General features: G+C 37.2%; 1 protein-coding gene across 13 annotated transcripts in view; it reads left to right on the top strand.

The window, feature by feature from the left end:
• Positions 1-27,500, top strand: part of MPP7 (MAGUK p55 scaffold protein 7) — a 142,791-nt gene that overhangs the window by 111,479 nt on the left and 3,812 nt on the right. For 11 of the 13 annotated variants that reach the window (XM_090143006.1, XM_090143007.1, XM_090143008.1 and 8 more), the window contains 8 exons: positions 748-822; positions 1,427-1,623; positions 2,144-2,208; positions 10,628-10,666; positions 17,385-17,555; positions 23,400-23,480; positions 25,238-25,331; positions 26,414-26,522. In XM_090143006.1, coding sequence (XP_089999132.1) covers positions 748-822; positions 1,427-1,623; positions 2,144-2,208; positions 10,628-10,666; positions 17,385-17,555; positions 23,400-23,480; positions 25,238-25,331; positions 26,414-26,522 — 831 coding nt within the window. Of the gene's footprint in view, positions 1-747; positions 823-1,426; positions 1,624-2,143; positions 2,209-9,418; positions 9,440-9,539; positions 9,552-10,624; positions 10,667-17,384; positions 17,556-23,399; positions 23,481-25,237; positions 25,332-26,413; positions 26,523-27,500 lie in introns of all 13 variants that reach the window. The other 2 variants (XM_090143018.1, XM_031616079.2) reach the window with 2 other exon arrangements.

The raw sequence follows: 27,500 nt of genomic DNA, 5'->3' as shown, positions 1-27,500 counted from the left end.
TCTGTTGCACTCTGTGAGTTTTATGAAACTTGTCGGCTGCATGCAATAGTAGCAGAGTCTCCAGCTGATTAGCACTTCCTTCAATGGCAAAATGTCACGGAGGCAGTGGGAATATATTGTGGTTAATAAGTAAAATGTAGCCAGACACACTTAAAGAGGGATACAGGGAAAGATGAATGGATGAGGTGGTTGATGATGGCTAACTTGTTTTAAGATTTATAGTGGAGGGCTTTTTTTCCATTTAGTACGTTTAGCCTATTCAAAAATATTTTTCTTTTCTAGTTTCTTTTACTTGCCAAAAGAATAAATCCCCCCAATAGTTTTATATGATAAATATGGCACAAACGTATCTGAATTTTTCTATCAGGTTTTTCTGAAAAATGAAATGTTAGTTAGATTTTTCCAGAGATGTTCAAACTGTGCCAGGAGTCCAGCAGCAGCTTCTAATATGTGTATATTTTAGCTGTAGCATTTGCTCCTGCTTTCAGTGAAGAAGTGGAATCTCCAAAACATGCAGGTGCCAGACTTTAGCAGTCCACCTCTGCCCATCAGTGTTCACTTGGAATTTTCGCAATTCAAAGTTCTGCATGGTGAAGCTGTCAAATTCCATCAGTAATATTTGGAGAGAGGAAAGACTCATTGTATTTTGAGTATTTTTTAATTAATTTGAATTTTCTTTTCCTTTAAGTTTTCTTTGAAAAATGCCATTTTAATTCTTTGTGCATTATCTTTTTAAATGCTCAACAGGCTCAGTCTCAAGGAGCAATTACATTTAAAATTATACCCAGTGTAAAGGAAGAAACACCATCAAAGGAAGGCAAGGTAGGCAAATATTCAAGAATATTTCAGAAGGTAAATGCAGTAAACATCATTGCTGAGGATCAGCACTGTTTGCTTAGGTGGCAGAACCAAAAACTTCTCTTATGCCACAGTCATCTGTTTTATTAATGTGATACTGATGTACTAGATCTACAGGTGAGTGCAACAAGGTTCTTAAGCCCCAACTCTGCAGCGAAGAAGTTGGCGTACGTAATTCTCAGTCTTCTGTGAGCACCTGACTTCCCTCCAAGTATTCCTCCTATCGTACAGTGGGCAAAAGGCACTTCATAGCACCTTAGTTCAAAAGTGTTTTCTCTTGCTCACATGAGCACACTGTTCCCTGGAAAGTCTGAAGTTCTCTTTAATTTTGGGAGTTGGATCTTGCAGCCTTTACTACATAGGGATTGTGTTTGTAGGAGCAATGAATAAAACATTTCTTTATTAACTTCTGATGTTAAACTTCCATGAGGATGATTTACAGCAGTAAATTTTTATTGCATTACGTTATTTAGTGCAATGTTTTTGAACAGTGAAAGCAAAAACAGAAGATACCTTTGGATTACATGTTAATACTTTGATTCTAAGGAAAAAGCAATGTTTGTTTCAGATGTTTATCAGAGCCCTATTTGACTATGATCCTAATGAGGATAAAGCAATTCCTTGTAAAGAAGCTGGGCTTGCTTTCAGAAAAGGAGATATACTTCAGATCATGAGCCAGGATGATGCAACCTGGTGGCAGGCCAAACACGAAGGTGATGCCAATCCCAGAGCAGGCTTGATCCCTTCAAAGCATTTCCAGGAGAGGTGAGCTACTGAGAAACATAGTTCCATTATCTTTTATAGTAAGAAATAACTTATTTTCCAAGTGGTTAAGTAAGCATAGTTGTCATATGTATGGTCATAGATTACAAGGTCATGATAAACCTGCATTTGTAGCAAGACAATTGAACTTGGAAACCTGTTGTTGAAATACTTTGGATTTCCTTATTAGTCTGGCTACAACTAATAATGACAAAAACTGGTAGGATAACACTGCTCCAGATTGAAAGAAAAAACATATGGAAAATAGCACATCAGTATCTGTATTCACACTGATGTGCCGTGCAGAAATAGGAACTGCACTGATTTTGGAGAGCTTACAAAAATTTGAGGCTCAGAATTTAATTTTTACATTGTAAGAAGGTTGCGTTGTTTAAAGTTAATTTCTTATGAAGTCTTTGGGATATTTTGCAATAGTCTCATGATGTTAAGTGTTTATTAATCCCAAATTTGCAGTGAAAACTAAGGGGTTTGTGTCTTTATCCTACCACCTCCCATTTTATAGGAGATTTGCACTAAGAAGACCAGAAGTGCAGATTCAGCCACTGAAAATTTCCAACAGAAAATCATGTAAGTCTGTTAACCTGGAAAAGAAATCATATTCTTGATCTCTAACCTTATAAAATAGCATTTTGTTTCAGTGTTGTGACTAGAGGATGCATTTCTCCAGGACACAATAGCTACTTGATTGCATTGTATCAAAAGGAAAATAGGTAACTATAGCAGCTGAAACAAAAAGCTTTAACAGCAGCAACAATTATTCCTAAATCCTATGACTTTGTTTTCAAAGCACTGAGCCCAATTAATGTTTTGATATATAAAATTTCAAAGGTAGAAGAGTGTTCTTTTCCTGTTGAAATAGTGCAGAATTGGCTCAACAGTTTATATAATTTGGACTGCATTAGTATGAAGAAACTTATAATGGAAGTGAGATAAAGGATTGGTTATTCTTCCTTTCCTTTCCCATATAGTTAGTAATTTTTTGTGTCTTAGGAGCATGATTTTTTAAAAGTCAGGACACTCAGTTCTTTTACAAGATTTTATGGAACAACTTCTTACTGTTTTTTAAGCAAATTTAGTCTTAATAGTTTCTGCTTTTAAATACTGCAGTTGCACAATGTAAGAAAAATAAGCTGTAAGAAAGTGCATACATTGAAACAAATATTTTCTTTCCACTGGAATTTACATCAACATCTGTTTTAAGTATTATTGCATATTTTACTTGACCTGTTATTTCTTTCAGTTGTACAGATTCATAACAGAGTGAGTACAATGTTAGAAACTATCACGCTTCAGTAGGATCTAAATGATAAATACAAACATGTTTGTGAGTTCAATGAGAAATATTCAAAAAATACACTAAAATGTCCAACTATCTTTTATTCTCTAACAATAACACAAGTACAGATACTATGGGAAACAGTGGATGCTGGCACATTAAGTGCAAAGCTAAATGCACACAACCTTAAAACTCACTGGGTTTTCTGTTGCAATTTTTCTAACTCCTTTCTGTGGCTTTTGTGTTCTGGATTTTGATGGTCAATGTTAGTTTTCTAATCTGCATTTTCTATCTTTCATTCCATTTCACTATTTGATTGCATGCCCTAATGCTATTATTAACTTGAAAGCATTCAGTTAGCTTTGTAATTGCAATAGCTATAGTATTTGTAATTTACACAGGTCATAGAAACAAAGAGGAGTTTCTCTGGTTTGTAGTAAATCTATTATTTCTCTAGATTCAAGGTCTGCTGTGCCCCAGTTTTGGAAAAGTGTCTGGTCCCAGTGTGTATCTGTTTCTAGTTCAGGTTCTTTAACCTGGATAAAACCCTCAACAAGATTCTACAATTAAGAGTGCAGTAGTGCTTATGAAGAGGTGTATCAGTTGCAGCAACACTGCATGATTTCCTTCAAAAGGGACTGCATCTTTTTAGCAACCTTCAAGTGAAAGGTTTTGCAAGATGTTTCTCACTCTTCTTGATTTGGAAGTGACAAAACTACAATCCAGATAAATCCTGCAGTATTATGGTTGCTATTGTTGTTCATGCTGATACTATTTTCTTTGTCTTATCAGCCTTAAACAAGAAAGGAGATTTTCTCTCTTCTTCCCCTTTCCTTTAAAACACAGCAGAGTCTTTAAGTGAAACACTATCCTTGTTAGCATTCTCTTTTAGACTTCCTCTAAACAAAGCCAGATCCATGCAACTGTCATCTAGAAGATAGAGGTGATTCTTTAAGAAGGAAAGACAGCATAGTAATGGAGATTTGTCATTCTTTCTCATCCTCAGCTCTTAGGAAAATTTGCTGATAAATCTGCCAGAAGATTGGCAGTACTGTTCTAAGTAGAGTTCCATCTCTTTATTCAAGGATCAAACATGTTTTTAGTATTGGGAGAGTATTTACATGCATTGAGAAAGCATTTTAAGGACCGTAATTCACCTGTAGAAAAATTTCATGACTAGAAAATTGCTTGAATTGCTCTCAGGAAAACCTTCCACTTACTTGGCTTTTCAAGAAGATTCCATGAAAGCTGGGAGAATCTACACCCTTCTTAAGTTAGGAAGGTTTTTCCAGTTACCAAGCACAGACATGAAACTGTGAATTATGGAGGTCTTGTCTATACTTGTGCACAGTAAATACCATACCAAAATTGATGCTGGAAGGCAATTCATTGCTTGGCTGAACAAACAGCATATTGCCAATATCCGAAATGCCGAGGAAGGGAATGTAGAGATTAGAAAACTCGAAAGGTCTGCTGTCATTTTTTCCCCCCTCTTCTGTACTGGGCACATCCTCTAAAGTTTGTTTTAGTGAACTCCCCAGTAGGGAGGTAGGAAGTCCGTAATGCTTGATTTCGCCTGGTTTTTTTTTTTTGTTTGTTTGTTTTGTTGTTTGTTTCTTTTTGAGTTCTGTTCTGCAGGCCTTCAACTTGATGCAAGGCTCTTCATTGTTTGGAAGGCCAGTTGTGTGGGGAAAGTGATGTTCCGTAGATCTTTCTAGCTATACATGGAAAGGTTTGTTACTGTAGTAGGTCCCACACAATCATATAGCCTGAATTTCTATAGTAGTTTGGATGGGAAGAGAAATATCTTATAGCTTCCAAAAGACAAACATCTGTTGATTTCAGCAGATCTGCTAATAGAAGTTAATTTCCTGGGAGAACTGAGACATGTACTAGGAAGCTTTCTTGAGACATGGAAAGTAGCGCTGGATTCCAGCCTGCTCTGTTTAGTCAACTCACTCCCCGCATTCCACATTTTTTAATGAGGAGTAAATCTAGATAGAAGGCATTGTTTTTAACAGGGAGAATTGAAGGTAATGATTCTGTTTTCTTGAATACCAAGATGTTGTTGAATCAGCACTGGTTTCCTAGGTGGGCTTCCAGAGAAGTAGTGTCCTTCTACTTCAAAGTTAACCTAAAAACGAAAAAACGGTGTGCAAGAAATATCTTAGAACTTTTTTTTCTATCTCTCCTCAAGGCAGTATTGGGAACTGGGGAGGGCTGTTGTATTTAACTGGAAGAGCTCTCTAAAATATAGTCGACAGCTATTCACAGTAGCATTAACATCTATCAGCATCTGCTTTCTTAATTAAGTATGTTTCAAATCCTGCAGGCAGCTAGATTAAATTACTTTTGGGAAGATTTCTTTCTATTTCACTTTTAGTTTTAAAATAAGAGTAGAAATGAAATCTAGTATTGAGGATGAAGAAAAGGAGAAATATAGGGTGGTGGGGAAAAGAAACAAGGACACTGGAAGAATGGGTGCACAAAAGTTGTCCATCAACCTCTTAGACATAATCCCATAGATGGTGGGCTTTGAAGCAATCAAATAAGTGCAACTAGCAGTATTATGCAAGAGCATTGCAATGGTCAATATTTATACTGTAGTTCAATTGATTCTTGATTAAGTTTAAACCCAACACTAATGTATTTGTTTTGTTAAAGTTTTTAAACAGTGAATGCAAAAATTGCTAATACCAACTCTGATCCATTTTAGTTTTTTATTAATGGTTAGAAAGCCCTTATAGTAATTTCAATAAGATTTAAAGAGTTTTAAAAATCTGAGATAAGTGGCAGTTAGATGTACTGACCTGATCAAATTGATAGCATTATTTCCAAGTGCAAAAATGATGAAAAGATAACAAACCTCTCGAGCCTTTTCAGCATTTCTCTCAATACTTAACAGCAGCGAATTTTCAAAAAGCAGTGTTGCTTGTGCATTAATCCCATGGGAAAATTGCATTGGAAAAAATAGTGAGAAGAAACAGCATAAATGGAATGGAAGTAAAGGAATAGGGATGCATGAGATTGTGTGAGCAGGACTAACCCTGCTGTGCTGGAAGAGTGCACCTGCCATACACCTGACACGAGGCATGAAGTGTTCTTTGGGATGTAGAAGGGAGGGGGCAGTGCTGGCTGCGTGAAATCCACTGAAGTGTGTCTGAGCTTGTTAGCCATGGCTGAAGGCCAGCTCGGATGGAATCTGCTGCTATGGTATTCCTGAATAGTGCTTAACAGAATTCCTGGCTTTAGGAACTCAGCCTCGGCACAACTTTGCAGCCAGAGTTGGCACTGTGAATTCTCCTTTCACTGTATCCAGTCCAAGGAGTGCCAAGAGATTTCGTACAGAGAATTCATTTAATAGTTCCCAGTCTACTAACTTGAATACAAAGAGTAATCGTGCTCTTACTGTAACAGTCACTGCCGGGGAACATGGCAATTTTTACATTGGTTGCTTACTTTAATTTTTACTTTAATTTGTAGATAAAACATTGACCAACTGTTGTTTTGGTTTTTTTTGGGGGGGAGGGGGATGGATGAAGGGAGGGAAGGAAGTAAATTTCTTTGGATAATAACCAAATAATTCAATTGCTGTTCTGCAGTTATGAACTACAGTAATCAGCCAAGATATTATATCCCTCCAGCATAATTTTGCTTTCATAGCAGTTGTATATATGTGTTATCTCTGGTATGAAAATTAGTGGCAACTTTGTATTTTATGCTAGTGTAGTCAGTAACTTCTGTTAACTTATGCAGTGCATGCATGTGTGTATATTTATGAAAGACATAAATCCATGCTCTGTGTGTACATATGGGTATATAGGAAGCACATAAGACAGAGCTGTTTGGAGATGACTTTTTCTTGAAAATACTTCTGTATATGTAATGCTAAATGTAAATGCTAACTGTAGCGAAGTCGTCATATTTTTTTGTTCAATTTTAATTTACCATATGTGATTGGCATTGTATGAGCAAGAGGAAAGATTTAACTGCAGCCAAATGGTATTCATTCAAACAAGATGTAACCCAGTTTATCCATGGATGAGTGTCTTGTGAATTGAAGATCGTGTTCTGCCAACAAAGGAATTTAAACATGGCAAAAGAATGAATGCTTTGTACCACTTGTATTGAAGACCAAACATTTAGCATAAGTGTGTTGTAGGACTCTTTTGCTTGTTATAATCACTGCACAAGCTCAACTGTGCCTTTTTTCTCAGTTTTTTTCTGTGTTCCTATTTGATACTTGATTGCCCACCTGCAAGTAGTTAGGATTAAGAACAAAAAATACGCCAGACCTTTAGAGTTCAATTAGCACATTAGCATCTTTGCTCAGAAGTCTTCTGTCCTTACCAATACTAACTTCCACAGAGAAATTAAAGAAACCTGGAGCTGGATGGCATTTGAACCAAGGTCACGTGAGACAGAAGTGGAAATGGATCTCATAAACTCTTGCTCTGTTCTTCACTGCAAGACAATCTTTCTTCATTTTCCAAATTGCAGAGATACTGTTGTCTGATGATGTTGTGAGATAATTAAATTAGATCACCTTAAATTTTCGATAACATGAGCGTATGTGCATCATTTGACCTATAGAATCCTATAGGATAAAAACTGCAAAACAACATAAATATCAGTTGCTGTGTGGTGCATCACTAAAAAATCAACTGTTTCATGTATTTGTTGTAATGTAGGTCATTGTATTAGACATTGTGTTTCTTACACAATTTCTTGTTTAGTACAGTGAAATAGGATTTCAGGAATTATGCAATGTGAACAGAGCTATTGGTTTTAAGGTTTCAGACTGAGAAACATTCAAATGAGATTCTTTGAAATATGATTGAAACGCAGCAGGAGTAAAAAATTTTGATCTGGTACTGAACTGTTCCAAAGAAGTTTCTGGAATGGCACAGGTTGTGAGTTTCTGAAGTAACATAGCCTACATGGGGCCCCCACATCAATCTAAATAAATTTCAGTTAAAATACATACAAAAACACAATGTATGTAACTACTATTTTGCATTGTTGCAGTGTAGCATACTGGCTCTGAAGTCTTTCTAAAGCAAATAAAACCACTTCTATCCTAAGTTTCCATTGCACTTGTGTTTCCTATTTCTTTTTCTCATTTATATCATGGTGTTACTTCATTGTTATTTCGTGAGCTCCTTCCATGAATATTTTCTTTGTAACTTCTGCCTTATCACACTACATTTAATTAATAGTATTTCTTCTTTTTTCAGTGTTTTATTTGTTCTATGTTGTCTTGTTTTTTTTTTTTTGTTTGTTTTGTTTTTATTTTCCTATTTCCTATGAATAAATTCCATGAATTAAGACCATTCCTTTTCCTACCACAAGCCTGGGCTCTTTTCAACTGTCTTAGCTCAGCTGCTGTAGCTCCACCATCTCCCAGCCATGCAGCAGAGTTGTATGAGTGCATTCCTATGTGCACATACCTCTTTTTTTCCCACCCCAGCCTCGTGAAACCATATGGTCACCTTGAGTAGCAATAAATTGTAAATATAATTTAAAGAAGTCTTTTGAATTAATATTTTTTTTAGAATAAGCCCTCAAGCAGAAAACCCTTTTGTATTCATTTCTTGGGATGAAGTGAGAAACCTCTTCTCTACTCTCGTAGAGAGGAGACTTTTGACCTAGCCTTTGCTTGAAATGTCAGCCATGCATGAAAGATTTTAAAGTATCTCTTGAATATTCATGTTCTGAGGGCAGACCAGCTTCATGGAAACTTTGAAGTGTGTATATTTCAGACTTATTTATCCAAGCTTCAAAGGAAATTTAAATAATATCTAGATTGTAAAATCTCCATATAAATCTAGACCTCAATATGTAATATCTCTGTGTACAAAAATCCATTATATATATGTTACTTTTCTGTGCTAGCCCTAAAATGATTGTAAAAATGTAAATTTTCCACTGTTGAGGAGGCAGAAAAGTATTGATTTAGTATGGGTAAACAGAAAGTCTTAAGGAGATCTATTATATTAGTGTGGTGTCAGAGAAATAACGACAGAGTATATGAATTCTTTCAGCGTTATTTAAGCTTCAGCTATAGACATTCCAAAAAATACAAAAGAAACCTCTAAAACCCAGCTGCAAGGCAGTAGCAACTGTTATTTAAAGTGCAGAAAAATAGTGAGATCACATTTATGGTTCTGATTCTTAGAAATTCTAGATTAAATGGAATTAACAAACTCTGCCTTTAATACAAAAGAGATCTTCCATGACAACTGGGTAAGAGCACTGCTACCAGAAGATGATCTCCTATAGGAAGCTGACAGCACACACACCATATTTCACTTTCTTTTCAGGTCCTTTTCTGACTTTGAATGTAGTTAAACATTTAAGTGAAATGCGGTGCCAGTATGATGGTAAATATCTCAATATAATAGGTGCTGTTGAGGATTTTAGAGTAGCTTACATAGCTACGTTTTCTTTCTATTTATGAAGTATTAAACAATAATACTTTGTTTTTTTGGCTGTTCTAAGATGAGGAAGCGGTTGAGTGTGGTAGGTGCATTTTTCTTCTTAGATTTAACTTTTCTTTCTTAAGTTATGCTTTCGCTCCATTTAATGATTTCCTTTCCTATTTTTCCTTTGTGCTTCTCAGAGGAAATTGAAGGTACATGTACAAAAGTTTCCCTGCATAGCCCAATAATTTTATTTAGAGAACATGTGTTTAGAATTAAATTGAAAAAAGTGAAATGTTTCTAAGAGGTGTTGTATGTATAATGCTTCTATATTGCCACCAGATAGACTGAATCATTTTTAAAGTAGATGAAGGTACCAAAATGCTCTTGGTTGCTTCATGCGAAGATCTATTATTTGAACTGTTGTTTTTAATTGCTTTCCCTCTTTCTTGAACTGTTGGAAGATGAGTAAAGAAAAATATCATAAGAAAAACACTGCAAGATTTGGGTGGGCTGGGTTGGAAGGTGGTTCTGATTTAATTACGTGACCAGGAGAGGTCTTGCATTTCTAATTAATAGTGAAGAAGTATTTCTCTGAGACGGTAGAAAGTTCATCCACGTGGTATCATCTTTACTGTTTTCCCTCTGAGTGTAGCCGGTTACTGTTATGCTTGCAGCATATGTTAAAGTAATAGCAGCTGATCTCTTGTATTTCTTTTTTTTAACTTAAGAGGCCTTTGTTTGTAAAGCATTAGAAGTTGTAGCTCATATTTTTGATCAAAGGGCCTCCGGTATGTAAAAATATACATTATAGTTATTTCATATCAAATGAGAGGATGTGTTTTTGATCAAAAACCTTTCTGTCTAATCCAGTGAGCCAAAACTTAAAGCTGAAGTCTGATAATGTATAATTTACAAAAAAGCTTGATTTACATCAAATACATTTTGCTTTCTTTTAAGTGGCATCATATTTTCTATTATCTGATAAAGCGTGAATAATACATCATAAGAATTCTGTGTAGAATGTTTGCTGTCATCAAAATTTCCGCTTGAGAAGTTGAAAAGATCAGTGTGCATGCTGCAAAATTCCAGAACATCTTCAGCTAAAATATAAAACAATAAGTGTTGTTTTATGTTTTTAAGAAAATGGCTTATTGAAGGCTTTCTAATGCTATGCTTTGTACAGTTGTCATTTTATAAAGTACTTCTGTATTTTTTGCTGGGCTTCTAACAATTCTGCTTTATTTCTTGGCTCTTATTCTGTATGCTTTTACTCTTCGTCCAGAAGATGCTGAATGTGCTGGTCACAACAGTGGATCCTATCTAGGTGAGCAATCGGTTACAAAAGACAATTTCTTCTTTTCTTTCAGCTCCTTTTCCCTGGAACTACTGTGTCCACTTTGCTTTTGGGGGTAATCTGCATACAAATGTCTGTACTGTGCATGAGAAAAGCATGAATATGAAGGTTTTAAAAATGGCTCATTGGATTTGACATAAAGGATTTATGTAGTGTGGTATGCCACTATCTGGTTAATAATAAGGTACTAAAACACTGTCTAAATAAAAACCATAAATTTGGGAGAAATACTGACTTTTTAGGCACGTTATGTCAGCAATGTATTTAACACAACAAAAAGGTTACTATATCATGAAAAGACTTTAAAGCACACTTTCAAGGTTTTATCCAAGTTTTGCTGACCTTCTCTTTCTTTGTACACGTCTATCTACCGATTTTGTGAGCACACAATTGTACAGTAAGAATACAAAGCAAATGTGTAGTCACTGTTTTTTGGGGTTTTTTTTCCGCGTTACAAAATAATTCTTAGCAACTCAACAGCTTAAATTTAGCTTTAAAGCTGGTCTGAGCTCAATGTATCATTGCAAGGAGTGGGGAGGAGGAAAAGGAGACCTTTGGCTTCAGCATTCCAAATTTCAAACAAAAGTAACATTTTAAAAAGGTGAATGTTCCATTCTATGTTTCAGCTTTTTAATTTGTGCCATTTTAAAAGCTATGTAAAAATATTTTAGTTGAAACTGTCCAGAATTCCTGCCAGCTGAAGGCTGGCTGGAGTGGATTTTGTGGCAACCAGCCCTTTTCCCAAGGCTTTCATCCTCCTACTGCAAGCGGAAGAGGAAGAAACATGTCAGAGTGCTTTAGTACATCCAAGTGATCGGGCTCACTGAAGCACCTTAAACCAGGACTATAAATCAGAGATAGTTTTCATATTGTAGTGTGCTGTTTTTAAATGTGGTATATAAACAGCACTGGGAACACACAAACTGTCTAACTGAAAGAACTTTAATCTCTTTTCAAAACCTTAGCAGAGTGTAATTTTATCATGCATTCACATAGTAATTAATGGTCATCTGAATGTGCTGAAAATAAAATTTTAGATTTGTTTGTAAATCTACTACATTAATATTGAATTGCAACTGCATGGAGATAGTGAAGCATACCTGGAAAATAGCGCTTTGGACTTTGGATGTGATTCTGGCTGCGTTACATTTTCATTATTAGATATTTTCTTTGAAGAAGAAAAGATTTTTTTCATCTTTTCTCTCTGAATGCAAATATAGGCAGCATGAATTTTCGGGATCAGACTGTCATGGTTTTGCAATCAGATCTTAGTGGGTTGCTGCTTGATATGAGTAGGAAGGCTGCAAAACAAAATTTGTCGTCTTAATGCTATTTCCCATTCAGTGAAATGTTGGGGTCAACAGTTGCCAAATGGCTCCATCACCTAGGAAGAAGATGTCTTGAGAAAGTTGTTCTCAGTGCAAAGAACAAAAAATCTTTATAAATATTACTGGAGAACAACTGCACAATGCAGGTAATGGCTTATTCTTTTGAGAGCTGCCATGTGTTGGAGAGCTGCCATCAGTCCACAGGCAGCCCTGCAGCCTACTTGTTCTGGGTCTGTGCTGTTGGAAATGAGGTGACAAATGGGAGCTGGAAGACAGAACAATATACAGAAAATAGACCTGTCTAAGGCTAGGACCAGTTCTGGGGTAGAGACACAAGAACTCTTTACTCTCCAAGAAAGGATCAAGCTTCCTCACAGTGAATCTGTCTGATTTTGAAAACAGTTCATTCTGAATGTCCATCCACGTTTTGTAGTACTGTTTTTTGGAGCTTATCCTGAGCATTCTTGAAAGATGGCAAGCATTTCTGGCTCTCCTGGCTTACTAAGTGACTAAATTTCTAGGCAAGCCTTCAGTATTGTAATGTAAAGTCTGAAAACAAAGCCAAAAATGCAGTTGCTGAAGGACTTGATTCACACCAACAAGGTTGGGATGTTTTTGTGACACCTGAGGTAATGGCCTGTTGGCGTGCTGTAACCTGTCATGACATCGAGGCAGTCCAAATTCCCTTCACCAGTAATGAAGGAGAGAGGTTTATTACCTTGTGTTTAGGGCTGATTATAGTCACACATATGAACAGTTACTATCAGCTAAGTATGGTGAGTTTTTTGCACATCTAAATTTTTCAAACAGTTTTCAAAGTATAGATGCACTGACAGCTTCCAAAAATCAAAATAGTAAGTTGTTCTTTGTGCTGCTTTTGATATTGCATAACCACACCAAACAAACCACATCAATTCTATTTTTTGTCCTTGATTTTTAATTCAATGTTATGGCTCGTTATGGGTTTCGAGTTCGGTATGCGTTCACATTCTGATCTGTGAACCAAGATGCTCTCTGAATATCCAGACTTCTCGGAAAGGATACGTGCTTCAGACACACATGAGGTGGTCACAAAGAGCAATAGAAGAGTCATCTTTCAGAAGGCGTTATGTTCAGGGTTATCTGATCTGTTATGTTCAGGGTTATCATACTATTCATTTGAACTCTCCCCTCTAAAGTGACTCAAATAAATTTCACAATTTTTCACTGAATTCTAATACTTAAGTTACACTGTAGTATCAGATGTTTCTGCTGTAATTTCCTGAGGAATTGCTGGGGAGAACATTAGGACCATGTCTGTGCCAAGCTTAAAATGCAGTTACATTGCTTGAACCTTTATCAACATACAGTAAGTATAGATGAATATCATCTGTTTACTAGTCTCACTTTTGTCTTAAAAATCCAGACATAATCTAAATTTTTATTAACCCTGCCTAAATGTGCAAGCTGGGAATCAGTCCAGAAGCAGGCAGAGTAAGAGGTCTGCTCTGTGTTTGTGCAGTTCCTGTGTAACAATAGAAATACTCAGTATACAAGTGGGTATAAAAAAATGCCAATATTTTGAAGGGGAAAAAGAATATCCAGAAATATCTCGTAAAAAATTGCACCTTGGTAATGACCAGGGTGCCACAATTACTTTTGTCAGTAACATGCCACGTGAATACCAAAAGTACTTGTAAATTCATTTACAGATAAGCACCATTTGTTCACTACAAGTTGTGTAAGTTTAGACTAAATTCCATAGAATTCCAAGAATACACAAAGTTAATGCAAACTTTAATCCTTGTTTTACTGAATGAAAATGAACGAAGCACGGGTACGAGCCTTATAGCATTCTGGAGCCTTACTGGTGAATGTAGCATACGTGAATGTAAATTATAGTACTTCCTTTTAGCACAGTTTCTCTTTGAGAAATCAGCTTTCGAGCTTCGTACACATATTTAAATCCAAATTTACTCAACATAGTCACAGTTTTTGTTCCCTGCTTTAGGATTTTATTATTAAATCTAAAGAAATGCAACATTTTACATTGTTATCCTGTAGAAGTGTTTTAGGACTGGACATGTTTGTGCATTGCCTGTTTTCAGTCTGGATTTCTGCATGAAGCCCAGGTGGTTTTCTCTGTGCAGATGTAGGGATGTACACTGCCAGTGATTAGAATCAGGCTTTTATTCTAGACTTGTTTGTTTGTTTGTGTGTTTACATTCCTAATCTTAGAGAGATAAGTAGTTTCTCTTGGATTGTTGTTGGCCCTTACCTAAGTATATTAGTAACAGCTGATGATTTTTGTTTCATGTTGAGGAGTGCCATACGGTTTGGAGGCATTTGAAGCTGGAGAGCATTTGTTCTTATTTCCTTCCCAGCAGCTATTTCACCAAACCTGTTAGATTCCAGGGGCAGTTTATGGGTTAGTACATTCAGTAGCTTCTAGTCATGTAGCTGAAACCAGTGAACTGGTGCAAGCTTCTTAATGCTCACAATTTTATGTTGCTGTAGTCACAGAGTTTTCCCCTTTTATTTTATAGTCTGCATTCTTGGCAGCTAAGATTAATTTTTGCTGATATCCATATTCTGCAGACAGTATAGGTCGCAACTCCTTTTGTACTCACTGAGTTTTATTTGATCAAATATCTCGGGCAAGTAATTCTTTTTCCCTCTGTTCTATTTTAGACGTTTACTTTCAAGCTTAATCATTTTATAGAAACTTTATTTTTCTATTGCAAGTCAATCTTCCTTTTGTTTTTCCACAGTGATTTTCAGTATATTTTTAATAATGCTCTATAATTAATTCAAATGTATTAAGTTTGGTTTTCATCTTTCCTAAATTGAGAAATATGCAAACACTCTGAGAGTGCTTTTTTGCTTGCTCATGAATGTTCTCCTGCCTTGTGAGTATAATGTAGTTTCAGTTCAGCTTAATCTTTTCATGCAGTCATAGCCGCCCAACATATATTATAAATGCAGAGTTTAATAGAAAATATTTATTAACAGTTCTTTGTAAAACAGCTTCTGAAGGTCACAGTACAGTTAAGCCACAAATATGAGGATATATAATCACAGGTTTGAGAGGGGGAGAGATGTGTTTCAAGGAATGCAGTAGCAGTACCATAAAAATGGGGGATGTATTGAGAACAGTCTCATCCCTCATGTCTGCACTGTGCGTTTTCCTTAGTTTTGAAAGTATCTTAAAACAAGCTTTTTCCAAAAAATTCCAGGTATTTAAGCTGAAGTTAAGGAGCTGTTGGTAAATGTGCTGCTGTGAGACAGCTGCTCAGAGGCATGGAACTCTTGATGTTTGTAAGCTTAAAACCAAAGTGGTACAGAACTGATTGGTTTGGCTTCATTTGCTGACTACCCTCATTCTGAGCAGTGGAGTGGGGAGATGCTGGCCCTCTAGCACAGAACAGAACCTTCTGTAGATATGCAGATGCTGTATGCTGTGACAAAGCTCGTTATCCTGTCAACTGTTTAGAAGTAAGCGGTAAAGAATTATCGTTTTTTCTGTAGATGCTTATACAGTACAATTTTCAAAACAATTTTTTACTTGTTTTTAGAGTAGTTTTTTAATGTGAAGCCTTCTATGAAATTTGCAGCCCCCTTTTGTAGCTGCTGTTACTTTTAATCTTTCTTTATACAGTTGTGAATGCAGTTAGATGTGGTAATGTAGCATCAGAGAATCAGAATTGTAGTGGTTGGAAGGGACCTCTAGAGATCATCAGTCCAGCCCCTCTGTTAAGGCAGGTTCCTACAGCATCCTTGCATCCTAATAGATTTTCACACTATTCTGGACAAGATTGCCTGGGCTTTCTCTTGGATGTGTTTATAGTTACCAGTATTTTGACAAAATTTTTCTCATTGCAGTCACTTCAGTGTTAGTGCTGTTTATTTGCAGAAGATAATAGCATAATTCAGTATATTTTGGTATGTGTTCCTGTGTCATGTTTTCGTCACTGTTCTATCGCAGCCAAACTCTCAGCCCAACACTCTTAAAAATACCGGTGTCCTGTTCTGTGGATGTTTGCTCCTCTTCATCAATTTTTACTTATTCGTGTTTTGAATTTTTATTTGCATGTACGTATGCATTGTGAATTCCCATTGATATAGAGATTTACAGCAGCAAAATTAGCTGGTTAACATTATTTTTGATCTAGATTCTGCAAAGATTTATGCTAAGCGGAACTGTGCAAAACATGCTAAGCCTGTAACTAAGCTCTATAAGATTTTGCTTCTAAGTATTTGCAGAAGTGAGTGTTGAATTTGCCAGATACTGCCTTTGAAGATGAAGCTGTAATATGACTACTTCTCAAACACCTAAACATACGGGTTTTTACAAGTTTATGAAAATATATTGCTGAAAAATTTGGGGTCATCAAAAGTTTACATATGTTTACTGTCCTACAGAATATTCCTGGGGGGAAAATGGTGTCAGGATTTTTTTCAATAATATTAAAGTATAGTTTGAATTTTACTTTACTGTTCCCAAATAATGAAATCACTTTTGCAGTCCCTCTAGAACAAAAGTAGTGCAATAGAGATACCGGTAAAATTAACGTAAAGGATTTACTGAAGAACTGTAAGGTAACCATTAACAAATGAGTCAAATTAGTTTTTAAAATACAGTGTTAGAAGCCTTTTTTATACTGCTCTGTTTGAAAACACCTGTGATAATCTCCTTTGTGATTATTTGAAATACCCGGCCTTGCAGATAGATACTGGAGATGTAACATTGCTGCAATTGGAAATTGTTAATGCAAGTTTAATAGGAATATTAACTTTCAGTTTAATGCTAACATATCGATAACACGGCAACTGAATTGTCTAACATGTTTCATGGTGTTTTGGCATTTAACTAACAGTGTTTGGTTTTATTCTTAAACATCTTCAGGAAAGGTTCTGTGCGCTTTTTTATGGTGTCAGCATGGAGTTAAGCACAAAAAGTTATTCAAGGAATTAATTTTCATTAATCCTTTCAACCACCAGATGTGTTCTTGTGTTGTATTTGATGTGTCTGTATGCCATGATGATTTAATAGAAATGTACTGTGTAGTATGAGAGTCTGTACTGCATGAATGTTTTCCTTGTGAATGCATACTAATGTGTAAGACACTCAAATTATCTAAATATGTTAACAATTTACTGTAATTATTTTTACAACTTGTTGCAAATGTCATGATCTAATTGGTAATCCTAATTCTTCAGTTTAAGTAGGCATCTGATACAGTTTAAAACTGCGGCAAAAAATCATTGTAGTGCCATGGCTTATTTAACATACAGTATGTTCTTTTATTTCATGCACCAGTCCTCAAGTGTTTGGAAGAGACTTGCTTTCTTATTTTGAAAAAATCCTGTTCTTATTGCAGCTGGTTTTAGAAGAAGCTTTCGCCTTAGCAGAAAAGATAAAAAAACAAACAAATCTATGTATGAGTGCAAGAAGAGTGATCAGTACGATACAGCAGATATCCCAACATATGAAGAAGTTGCAAAATATAGACGACAACCTAATGACAAATACAGGCTTGTAGTTTTGGTTGGTAAGTCATTTTCCTTATTTTCAACCTGGTAAAACATAGGACTGCTGATTAGCGCAGTGCTTACCACAGAATAATTCAGACTGGAGTAGATCTTAGGAGGTCAACTTGTCCAGCTTCCCACTCAAAGCAGGAGCAATTCTGAATTCAGAGCAGGTTTCTGATGACAGCACCTTTGGGAACTTGTCTTCCTACTATGTCTTCTCTTTTCACCATTCATACCACCTCAGTGAGGAGGCAGGGTACATCATCTCAGTTAGTGTTAGAAGGGTGCTGGTGGGTCCCCCTGAAGCAGTCTCTTCTCCAAGCCCTGTTCCCTCAGCCTGTCTCACATGTAGGTTATTCTCCATCTTCCTGTAATCTTAGAAACTCTTCACTGACATTGCTCCAGCATCTTTCCTCTAATAAAGGCTGCAGTATGGACTGACCATTTCTTGCAGTGTCTAATTAATGGAAAGAATCACCTCCATTCAGTGGCTATCCCTTTGCTGATTTAGTCCAGGGTGGCACTCCTCACTGCCAGTGTCCCTGTGGTCACATGCTTAGCTCAGTTGTTGCCTGGTCCTCCAGGTCCATTTCATCTAATCCACTCCACATCCAGTCAGTCCTCATCTTGTACTGCAGTCTGTTGTATGTGCAGAACTTCGCATTTGTCCTCATCAAATTTTCCAAAGATCTGCCAGCCCATTCATGTAACTTGCTGAGGTCCCTCTGTATTGCAGCCCTATCCTCAGACAAGGCATCTAAACCAACCAGTTTGGCATCTGCAAACTCAACAGGGGGCTATTTTGTGTCGTCCTCCATTTTTATTTATGAAGGTATGAAATGTTACATCCCACAGTAGACCCCCGAGGAGCTCCACTTCCAGTGAGTTACCCCATAGTACAGACCCCTACCCTTCAAGTGTGATCATCCATTCACTTTTCACCTGTCTTGTAGACCACCATACGGTATCTCAACTAGTATGTAAGGATGCTTTTGGAGACAATGTCTATAGCCTTGTTAAAATAAAAAGAGATCATATTTAAATATAGCTACCATGGTGACTAATCTGAACGTGGTTGTCAGTGTGTACTGAAACTCATAAGAATTAAGGTAGCGCTCTGCTCTTTTAAGAGATCAATCAATATAGCAGAGTAGAAAAAGACAAAAAAATGGAATAAATACTTGTGGTCAGTCAAGGCAGAATGTATACATGGAGAGCAACAAAACCTACTGTGTTAGAACAAGTAAATAAGCAGGTTGAGAGAAAGGTGGATGAGTGGTGGGCTTCTGTGTGCCAAGAGCAGATGTAAACATAGCTGCAGAAGACTTAAGATGTCATCCTCAGCTTTCTGTTCCTCCCTAATCTGTCACTGCCACCTAATCAAAATGCATTGCTTCAGTCTCTAAAAAAACCAGGAAGTATATTATCTTAACTGTTTCAAAGGCAGCCATTGGAGCCCCAGTGTGAGTAACCATTACCACCAATGAACAATGTCTCATTAGTTATTGTTTCTTTTGCAGTAGCAAGTAGGCTGTTGCATCATTAGTAAAGTTTCCTCCATTCTGAAAACAACAGAGCAGAGAAATACGACCCTCTCTCAGGGTCTGTTTTGTACTGTTGAGTAGCTATGTAGCTATGTTTTTCTATCAGTCATATCCAAGGGAACATTAAGTTTAGTTTTTAATAAACAGCTCTGTCACTTTCCAGAACTAAAATTCAGCCACCTACTAGTGTGATCACTGTGAGATTGTGGGCTATATACAACCAGTAATAACATAGTTGAGTTGATTTTACACTTACATCAACAATATGTGGTGCAAAAGTGTGATAAGTAGACTTTTTATAACAAATTGCATATGTCTGATCTAAAGAATACCTAGAGATTTCATTTGATTTTTGTGGTAATAAATCAAATGAAGAAAGAGTGCTTTTTTAGTAACAAAAGCAGTTCAGAAATTTATTGCAGACTTCAGTAATTCTAATGTTTTTCTCTGGATATTAAGAGCAGCTTAAGTCTGGCCAATTCCATAAAAATGTCTTGGGCAAAATGTGGAAAAAGTAGCAGAGCTAAGCAACACAGGTACAGTAGGAGAGAATGCATTCAACAAGCTTTTGTGTGCCAGTAGCAGCATAGAGTATAATGTGTCAAATAAAAGGTGGATACTATTATCAGGAAACAAAGGGGCAGATAATGAATTTATAGCTTTAATTGGTGGGGACACTGAATATCTGCTGTGTTATGCTAATGCCTAATGCATAATTTACTCCTGGAAGGCTTTGGAGGTTTTGTTATGTCCTTTTTTGTCAGAGAGAGTTTGACAACTGCAAAGGAGAAATTTCTTTTGGCCTCATTTTAAATTGATCTGCTCTAATTTACAGAATGCAAATTGCACACACAGTAATTTTTAGTGCCCTGTAATGTGATAGAGTATTAGTCTCGGCCACAGCTAGATGTATTAGTTTGTCAAGCTTTCACCCTCTCTGCAAATGTACGCTTATGAAAAAAGCCCTGTATATCCTTGGGGCTAAAATAATGGATAATCTGGAGTGATAATGTTACAGATACTTCTGCTGTGCTGTCTCTCAGATATTATGAATGTGATGAGTCTGCTAAAAGTGAAATGATCCAGTATCATGTGACCTCTGTTCTTCTGATAACTTACCATTCCTAGGCCACAGAAAATCCTTAAGGTCTTCAAAGATATTGTCTGCATCCTAACTGTGATACTTTGCAGCCTTACCAAGCTGAGGCAGGCTGTTTTCATATGAAACATACTATTTAGATGATAGAATTTTCATTTGCATTAACAAGGAAAAAATCTTTCTCACAAACGCTTCTGCTTCAGCAGTGATGAAGGCCAAACTATATGACCATACTATACCATGTGAAACATTTGGACAACAAAGAAGATGATTTAGAATTGATACCTTCATTAAACCTTTCTGGCTGAACGCTCAGAAATCTACATTGGCTAGCCTTGCCAGTCAGAAAACCTGTATAAACTCCCAATCCTGCTTCAGTGAGCAGTCAGTCAAGAAGTACCTTCCCACTGCTAGTTGCAGTTTACTGAAAAACAGAAAAATGATGTTCTGTTTTCCTGCTTCATATGTCATTGTGTCATGGTTGGACATACATATGCATTACGCTGATCCATTTTACTAGAGAAGGAATAGTTGAGCCACAGAACCTCTGTCAGTGCACATTTTCTACAGAGTCTTTATGGTCTCAGCAGAGGGGGTAGCACCTAACTCCCAGAATCTTTTCTGAAAGACCACTTTCAAATGAACTGACCTCTAGGAGATCCCTTTGTGCCTGCTGCTGAAGAATAGCTGATGGGATTAATCATCCTGAGACCTCAACTTATTCTATGAAACAGTTTTTCCAGATTTCTCGAGGCATGTCTGAATAGTACAAAGCTTCATGCACGTTTTAGTGATTGGTGGTCTAATTCTGCAGGTGACTGTCAATAAGAAGAGCTAGGTATTGCAGTTTGTTTGTGCAAGATACTACAGTTACTTGGTTGACATGATTAAATATGGAACAGCAAGTAAAGTAAATGTTGCTTTAGAAAAATAAGCAAAGTATTACTAAATCTGTCACTGTACCACTTAATATTGTTGCCAGGGGTGAGTTATAGTAAACCAAAATAATGCTACAGCTATGTATCCCACTTGCTTGGCATTCTGAGATTCTGGATTGTCCTTCTCAATCCTAGTGTTTTATTCTCATCTCTAGGTCAAATCAGATTCTAATTATTAAAAACTAGCATCTTTGTAGCATCAACATGAAAATAAGAATCAGAATAGAAGTATTCTTTACACTGAGGAGATGTAGTGCAAAAAGAAGCACAATGGATGGCATTACTGATCAGGAATCAGTCCTCAGTATCCATATGCTGCAGTTAAGAGAGTTCTCTGAAAACACTCCTGAAAAAGAGGAATCTACACCTTCCAGTAGTTAAATTTAAAGATGAGTTTAAAATGGTAATCTGAAAGGGGAGACAGCATAGTAATGAGGTTTAGATCTTAAAACAGATCTGATCTAAGTTTCTAAAGCATCCACCACAGTAAGTAAGGCCTGGATTATTTACATATAAATAGAGCTGAAAGCATGTTGATTTGACAGTGTATAGTCTAAGGAGATAATATTTGCGTAGATATGGTGGGAAAAAAATTTTGCTTGAAAGGAATTTAATGATTCTTTTTACTTGAATTTCATTCAATGTTAATAGAATCTATTGAGAATTTTAACTACTTTTCTGGAAAAAAAAAGGTATTTGTTTAAATAGCTGTGCCATTAAAAGAGGAAAAAAATAGAAAGCACAAAAGTAATGTCATTATCTGCATGACACATTGCTTTTCTCTGCAGACATGCACCAGTAGAGGCTGCTGTACACCATATTAAATAAACATTTATACTTACTGATAGATTAATTTACTGGCAGGTCAGAGATGGAACTTGAAATGTAGTTGTGTGTTTAACTTATGTAAACATATAAAATTATAAATGCAGAAACTAGGACTTTACAGAGGAACCACAGTCTGGGGATAGTAGGAGATGCGTGCTTTTCATCGTCATGTGTTTCTAACTACACAGGGTGGGTACAAATAGGCACCTGGAGGTGCTGAAGCATCAGTTGTTGCTTTTTGATGCCAGACTCTCCTTAGTAATTAACCAGTATATCACTATTTCATTAACATGCTTATTTCAGTTTGTATTTCTAATCTCTAAAATGCCTTTATTAGAAAGCATGGTTGTATCACTTTTCATACAATTTTCCATAATATGTATTATTTTCGTATCATTTGGGATATGATTCAAATGATTCTCTTCTACATTTTGCTCTTGGCCTGACTTGGTGGAAACAAAGAGAGTACTCCATCAGAAACCCAGGAACCCCCAGCTGGGCTTCTTCATGCATGCATCAGAATGAATCTCCCCACAACACGAAATAGGGTTCCTGTGGGTAGGAAGTAGTTGCCCCAGTAAGCATTTGGGATTCTTGTAGAAACTTTAAGAACCATTATCAAATGGCTAAGAGTTGGGGGCATGTGAAAAATCAAAAGCAATGCTTCCTTAGTAATTTCTAGCACAGCAATACTCAAGTGGAGGTGGAGGGGATGGGTCAGAAAACAACCATGCAGTCTTTGTTTCTTCCTGCCAACCTCTTTCCAAGAGTGGTCTCCCTTTGGCAGCTGCATGAAGAAAGAAACATTTATTTTGGACCAGTTCAGACAGCAGGCAGCATACAAGCAGAGTTTAAAAGAAAACCAACAACAAAGAAGGAAACAGAAGCTTCCCAAATGGGTTGTGACCTGGGGAGCACCAAATGCATGGAGAGGAGCTGCCCTTCCTTCCTCTCCCCACTCATTCCTGGCCTGACCCCTCGAAAAGGAGGAGGAGGAGAATGGCCTTCACCTGCTGGCTGGGAGGCTCTGCTCCGGGAGTTTGAGATATTCTGGCAAAATAAATAGCCATGCCAATTTTGATTAAGGTTAAGGTGCCACATCTGTGGTAAGGCCAAAATGGGGATATGATGTGTTGAGGGTAGTGGAGAAATTGCTTTGCTTTGGATTAGATGACCTTGAAGGGTCCCTTTCAACTCAAACGATTCTATGATTCAACTTTTTCCGTGTTTTTTTTCCTCAGTGGTAGAGTCAGGCCAGAAAAACTATCGGCTGCCCCCTCATGTTTGTCAGCATTGTATATCCTAGGAGAGGCTGTATCCATAGACATTTCTAAATGGTTAGAAGATAGTACGTGTTATAGCTGTGTGCCCTTTGGTCTTACCTCGGAGAGCACTTGTGCCTGAAGATGAGAGACCTGGCTGCTGGGAAACAGCACTGTTTCTTTATTTTAGGACCAGTGGGGGTTGGACTGAATGAGCTCAAACGAAAATTGCTGATCAGTGACACCCAGCATTACGGCGTAACGGTGCCACGTAAGTAGAAACACACTTCTATTCTCTTGATGCTACACTTGGTTCCCTTTATTATTGCATTAACTTAAGGCACTTTTAAATTTGAGTCTCTAAATGCATGCTTGGCATCCAGATTACTCTTCTAATTTTTGAAAGTGCTGCTGCAGTAGTATTTTAAGTAGCATTGATTAAATTGATAGGACGTTTTGGCTCAGAAGCACTGCAGTAGATTTTTACTACAAGTTTAGCGTGATTGATGTCAGCGGTGTTTGGTAAATGAAACTCAGCTAAAGAACACACTGGATTTAGCTGCAAAGCAGTGAAAAGTACTCCGTTAGCAATGCTTGCTTTCAGCAAAATGCCGTTTTACATTAAGGCTGAAAAATAAAGATGGATGATAAACAGTTTCGAACCTCCATGAATAAATGATTTTAATCCTTTGATTAGCTTTAGAAAAGTTATTTGGGGATTTTTCTCCCCTCTTTCCCCTGTCTGACCGTGTCGTGTAATTTGAACGATGATGAACAACATTGTTCTGAACTAAATTCTACAGTACTTTATTGGATTTTCTTTCATGTGGAGGGCTTGACGGTGTTAGCTGCTCTTCCATTCCTTTGTCTGCTTGTACTTGTAATTTTGCCTCTTATAGGGATCCTTCAAATTATGGGTCCAGCACTGAATTCAGGAAATACTGTCATGTTTTTCTTTGCAAGTACAGGTATTCTATAAAAATACATATGAATGAATTTTCTAGGTAGAAAAATGAATACATTTGTTTTCAGCAAGTCATTTCATTTGCAAATATTTTCCTCAGCTGGGTATTGAAAACTGCAACAAAAAAGCCAGATGTTCCAAATATTTAACACACTGCATATGCAGTCATTTGCCCAGAAGCATTTCTCTAAAAATTGCCAGGATTCATCAAGCTGCCTTTTCTCTTTTCTCTTCCAAATTTGTGGTTATAATTTAAAACAAACAAGTAAAGAAATCCTCCCTGAAATTCAATAAGTCAGGACTTGCATAGAGAAATGGCGTTCTTGGAAATGTTTCTCTTTGTGTCAACCTAAGAAAAGCGAGACATCAAATGGCATTCCAGGCTGTGCTTCTGCAGGAAGGTTGTGTGTGTTCACATATGATGAAGAATATGTGATGCTGTAATATTTAATACAAGATACATATGATTTTTAAGTGTGCTAATTACCCGTAAGTGGCAATCCCACAAGTTTGTAAGCAAAACCTTTATGCCTAGAGCTTGAAGGCAAGTAAAGATAATGCAAGACCACTGGAAGAAAAAGGAATCACCAGGAAACGAAACAAACTAAATCATAAAATTCACACCCCGTTTCTTTACTGTCATGCTCCATATACCGTAGCTGCAGTCGTTGCTAATGAATGTAACATTTTATAAATCAGGTTGGTGAACTTTGTTTCCCTTTATGGTCTTGTATGCTAATAAGTTTAACGAGTGGCAAAGTTGGGGTAATTGTTATGAACTGCTGCTCATTTTATTATTCAGCTGTCCTCGTTTTATTGGATTTTTCCACCAGTTAATAAAAATGATAATCTGACACTTGTCCAGTAGTTTTTTTCCCTGTGCGTGCTTTTAAACTCAATCCTGTCACGTGCTGAGTGCTGCCTCGTGTCGCTCAGGAGCGAGGAACTGCTGTGCTGAGTATTGCACAAGGGCTGTGGGCTTCTGAATGTTTCCTGAACTGGTTTGCATTATATTGTTTTGTGCATCCTTTCTTTTTTTTTTTTTTCTTTTAATGAAACTGCAGACACCACCCGAGCAAGAAGAAGCCAAGAAAGCGATGGTGTTGAATACATTTTCATTTCCAAGCACTTGTTTGAGACAGACGTACAGAATAACAAGTATGTTGAAGAGGTTTTAAGTAGAACCACAGTTAAAACAATGGCTGCATTATAAAATGGGGCTGGTTGTAATTTTAGATAGTAATTCAAGGTGGATGTAAGCCGTAGTGGTTTGAAGATGTTAGATTTACATTTTGATACATAAGCAGTTCAAAGAAGCTGAAGAAACAAAAAAACCCAGCAGTATATGCAGACAGAAATGCTTCTGTGCTTCCAAGTAGTTTCAGCACTTCAGCTCATCAATGAGACCCTGAAATTGTAGGTGTTGAGGTGGGGGAGCTCTCTTTCATGGGGCATTATCCTTGATGCCAGTGAAGCCTTGCAGCACTGGGAGAGGGGGGTCTGGAAGTGCTGCAAACGTGCTTGAATCAATGTTTGCGTAGTTCTGCTCTCTTTCAGGACAGGCACTTCCTGTGCTTTTGAATGTAGAGACCTACAGAGAAGTCCCTGTCTGTAAACACTCCAGAAATTAAACTAAAATGAAGACAATGGTAGCATCGTGCTCTCTAGCAGCCTGTAAAATATTGCAGCTTGAAATTCTGTCCCAGTGTTTCAGGGGGCAAAAGTGTATTAGACACAAAGCTGTGGGTTTTATGGAAACTTCAAACTGTGCTTTGCTTTTTTGGCAAATTGTACTTGTGCTTTTATAGCACATAAGCAGCCGCCTTGGTTCCATTAGCACTGTCGTAGCTCCTCCTCCTCTTCTGAGATGGAATTTGGATATTCTGCAGTGTGCAATGAAATTTCAGTAGTTTCTATTGTTTAGCTTATCCACTGTTTTATTGCATTGCATTAGTTCAGAAAAAGAGGTGATGGAAAACATTAGTGGGCTGTTGGACTACAGTGCTTTTTTCTCTTTAACTGTAATACAAGCAGGTGTTACTGATTTGAACGTGGTAAAATAGAAGATTTCTTAAAATTGACATGTTGAAATACTTGACAGCATTTCCTTTATAAAACATGGTAAAACTCGCATGTAAAGTAACATATATTTGCTCCTGAATTAGATCTTATAAACCAAACCGATAAGTTTTTGCTGGAGAAAATGGAAATGATTCTAATGTTTTCACCCTCTGCCATAGGTTTATCGAGTACGGCGAGTATAAGAACAACTACTATGGCACAAGCTTAGATTCTGTTCGGTCAGTCCTCGCTAAAAACAAAGTCTGTCTGTTGGATGTGCAGCCTCATGTAAGTAAGCATATCATTTGGAATCCTGTAGTTCTCTGTGTTCCATATTAGGATTCCAGAAACTTAACTGTTCTAAAAAATATATTTTATTCCCTCCTGAATTATTATCAAGTGGGCTTGATAGGTGACTTTATCACATCAGGACTTGCTGGAAGGAGAAGAAGGAAACTCCAATACATATTGCTAGCATTCAGCTCAGGAATTATTGTATTGAAAGCCCACAGCATAATACCAAAGACATTATAAAATGCTTCCAAATTTTCATTCATCTTTTTGCTGTTTTGTGTTAAGAGGTTCTTTCTGAAACTTAAATTTCAGAATGGCTTTGAGCTGCCACACAGCCCAGCTGCTGTCCTACGTTTAGTGGGTCTGCTCATGCAAAGAGTTTCCACGTAAGGCAGACACAAGTTAAGGAACATGCTTGGTGTATTGTTGGCCAGATAATTGTTAAGAACGTTCCTGTCTAAGCCATTTGTTATTGCCCTGACTGTGTCTTTCAACCCAACTGAACAGCTCCTCTGGGAATTTTTATTCTAATAACTGCAGTGCTTCCAGGAGCTGGACCAGTTTGTTTAAACAGAGCCAAAGTATTTCTTCTCCAAGGGTGGCCAGCCTGTGGCTTCTGAACCCCAGCAGTTTGTGAGCAGTTCCTGGTGCATTTTTGGATGTGGGGCTTTGCCTTAAAGCAGCGGCAAGTGGGCTGTGCCAGCACAGGAGCAACTGGGGAAGCCAAGCTCTCACCAGGAGAGCTGGGCCGGGGCTTCTGGGGCTCAGTGAGAGCATTGTGTGTCCAGTGCAGCCCAGTTTTTCAGTGAACCACTAAATTCTCCAGAGGACCTGGTCTTGTGAGTCCTTCTGGGGTCGTGTTCTTTGTCATGTTGTTTTCTTGTGGGCCCTGGCAATGCAAAGATGACCGAAAGCTGGCTGGCCATCCCTGCTCCACGTTGTGCCGCAGTCAGAATTGTAGACCTCTAATTT

The sequence above is a fragment of the Phasianus colchicus genome, chromosome 6, assembly GCF_987193195.1.
Source record: "Phasianus colchicus chromosome 6, bPhaCol1.hap1.1, whole genome shotgun sequence".
Taxonomy (NCBI): domain Eukaryota; kingdom Metazoa; phylum Chordata; class Aves; order Galliformes; family Phasianidae; genus Phasianus; species Phasianus colchicus.
Note: the sequence above shows the minus strand (reverse complement) of the source record. Positions and strands in the feature narration are given on the sequence as shown.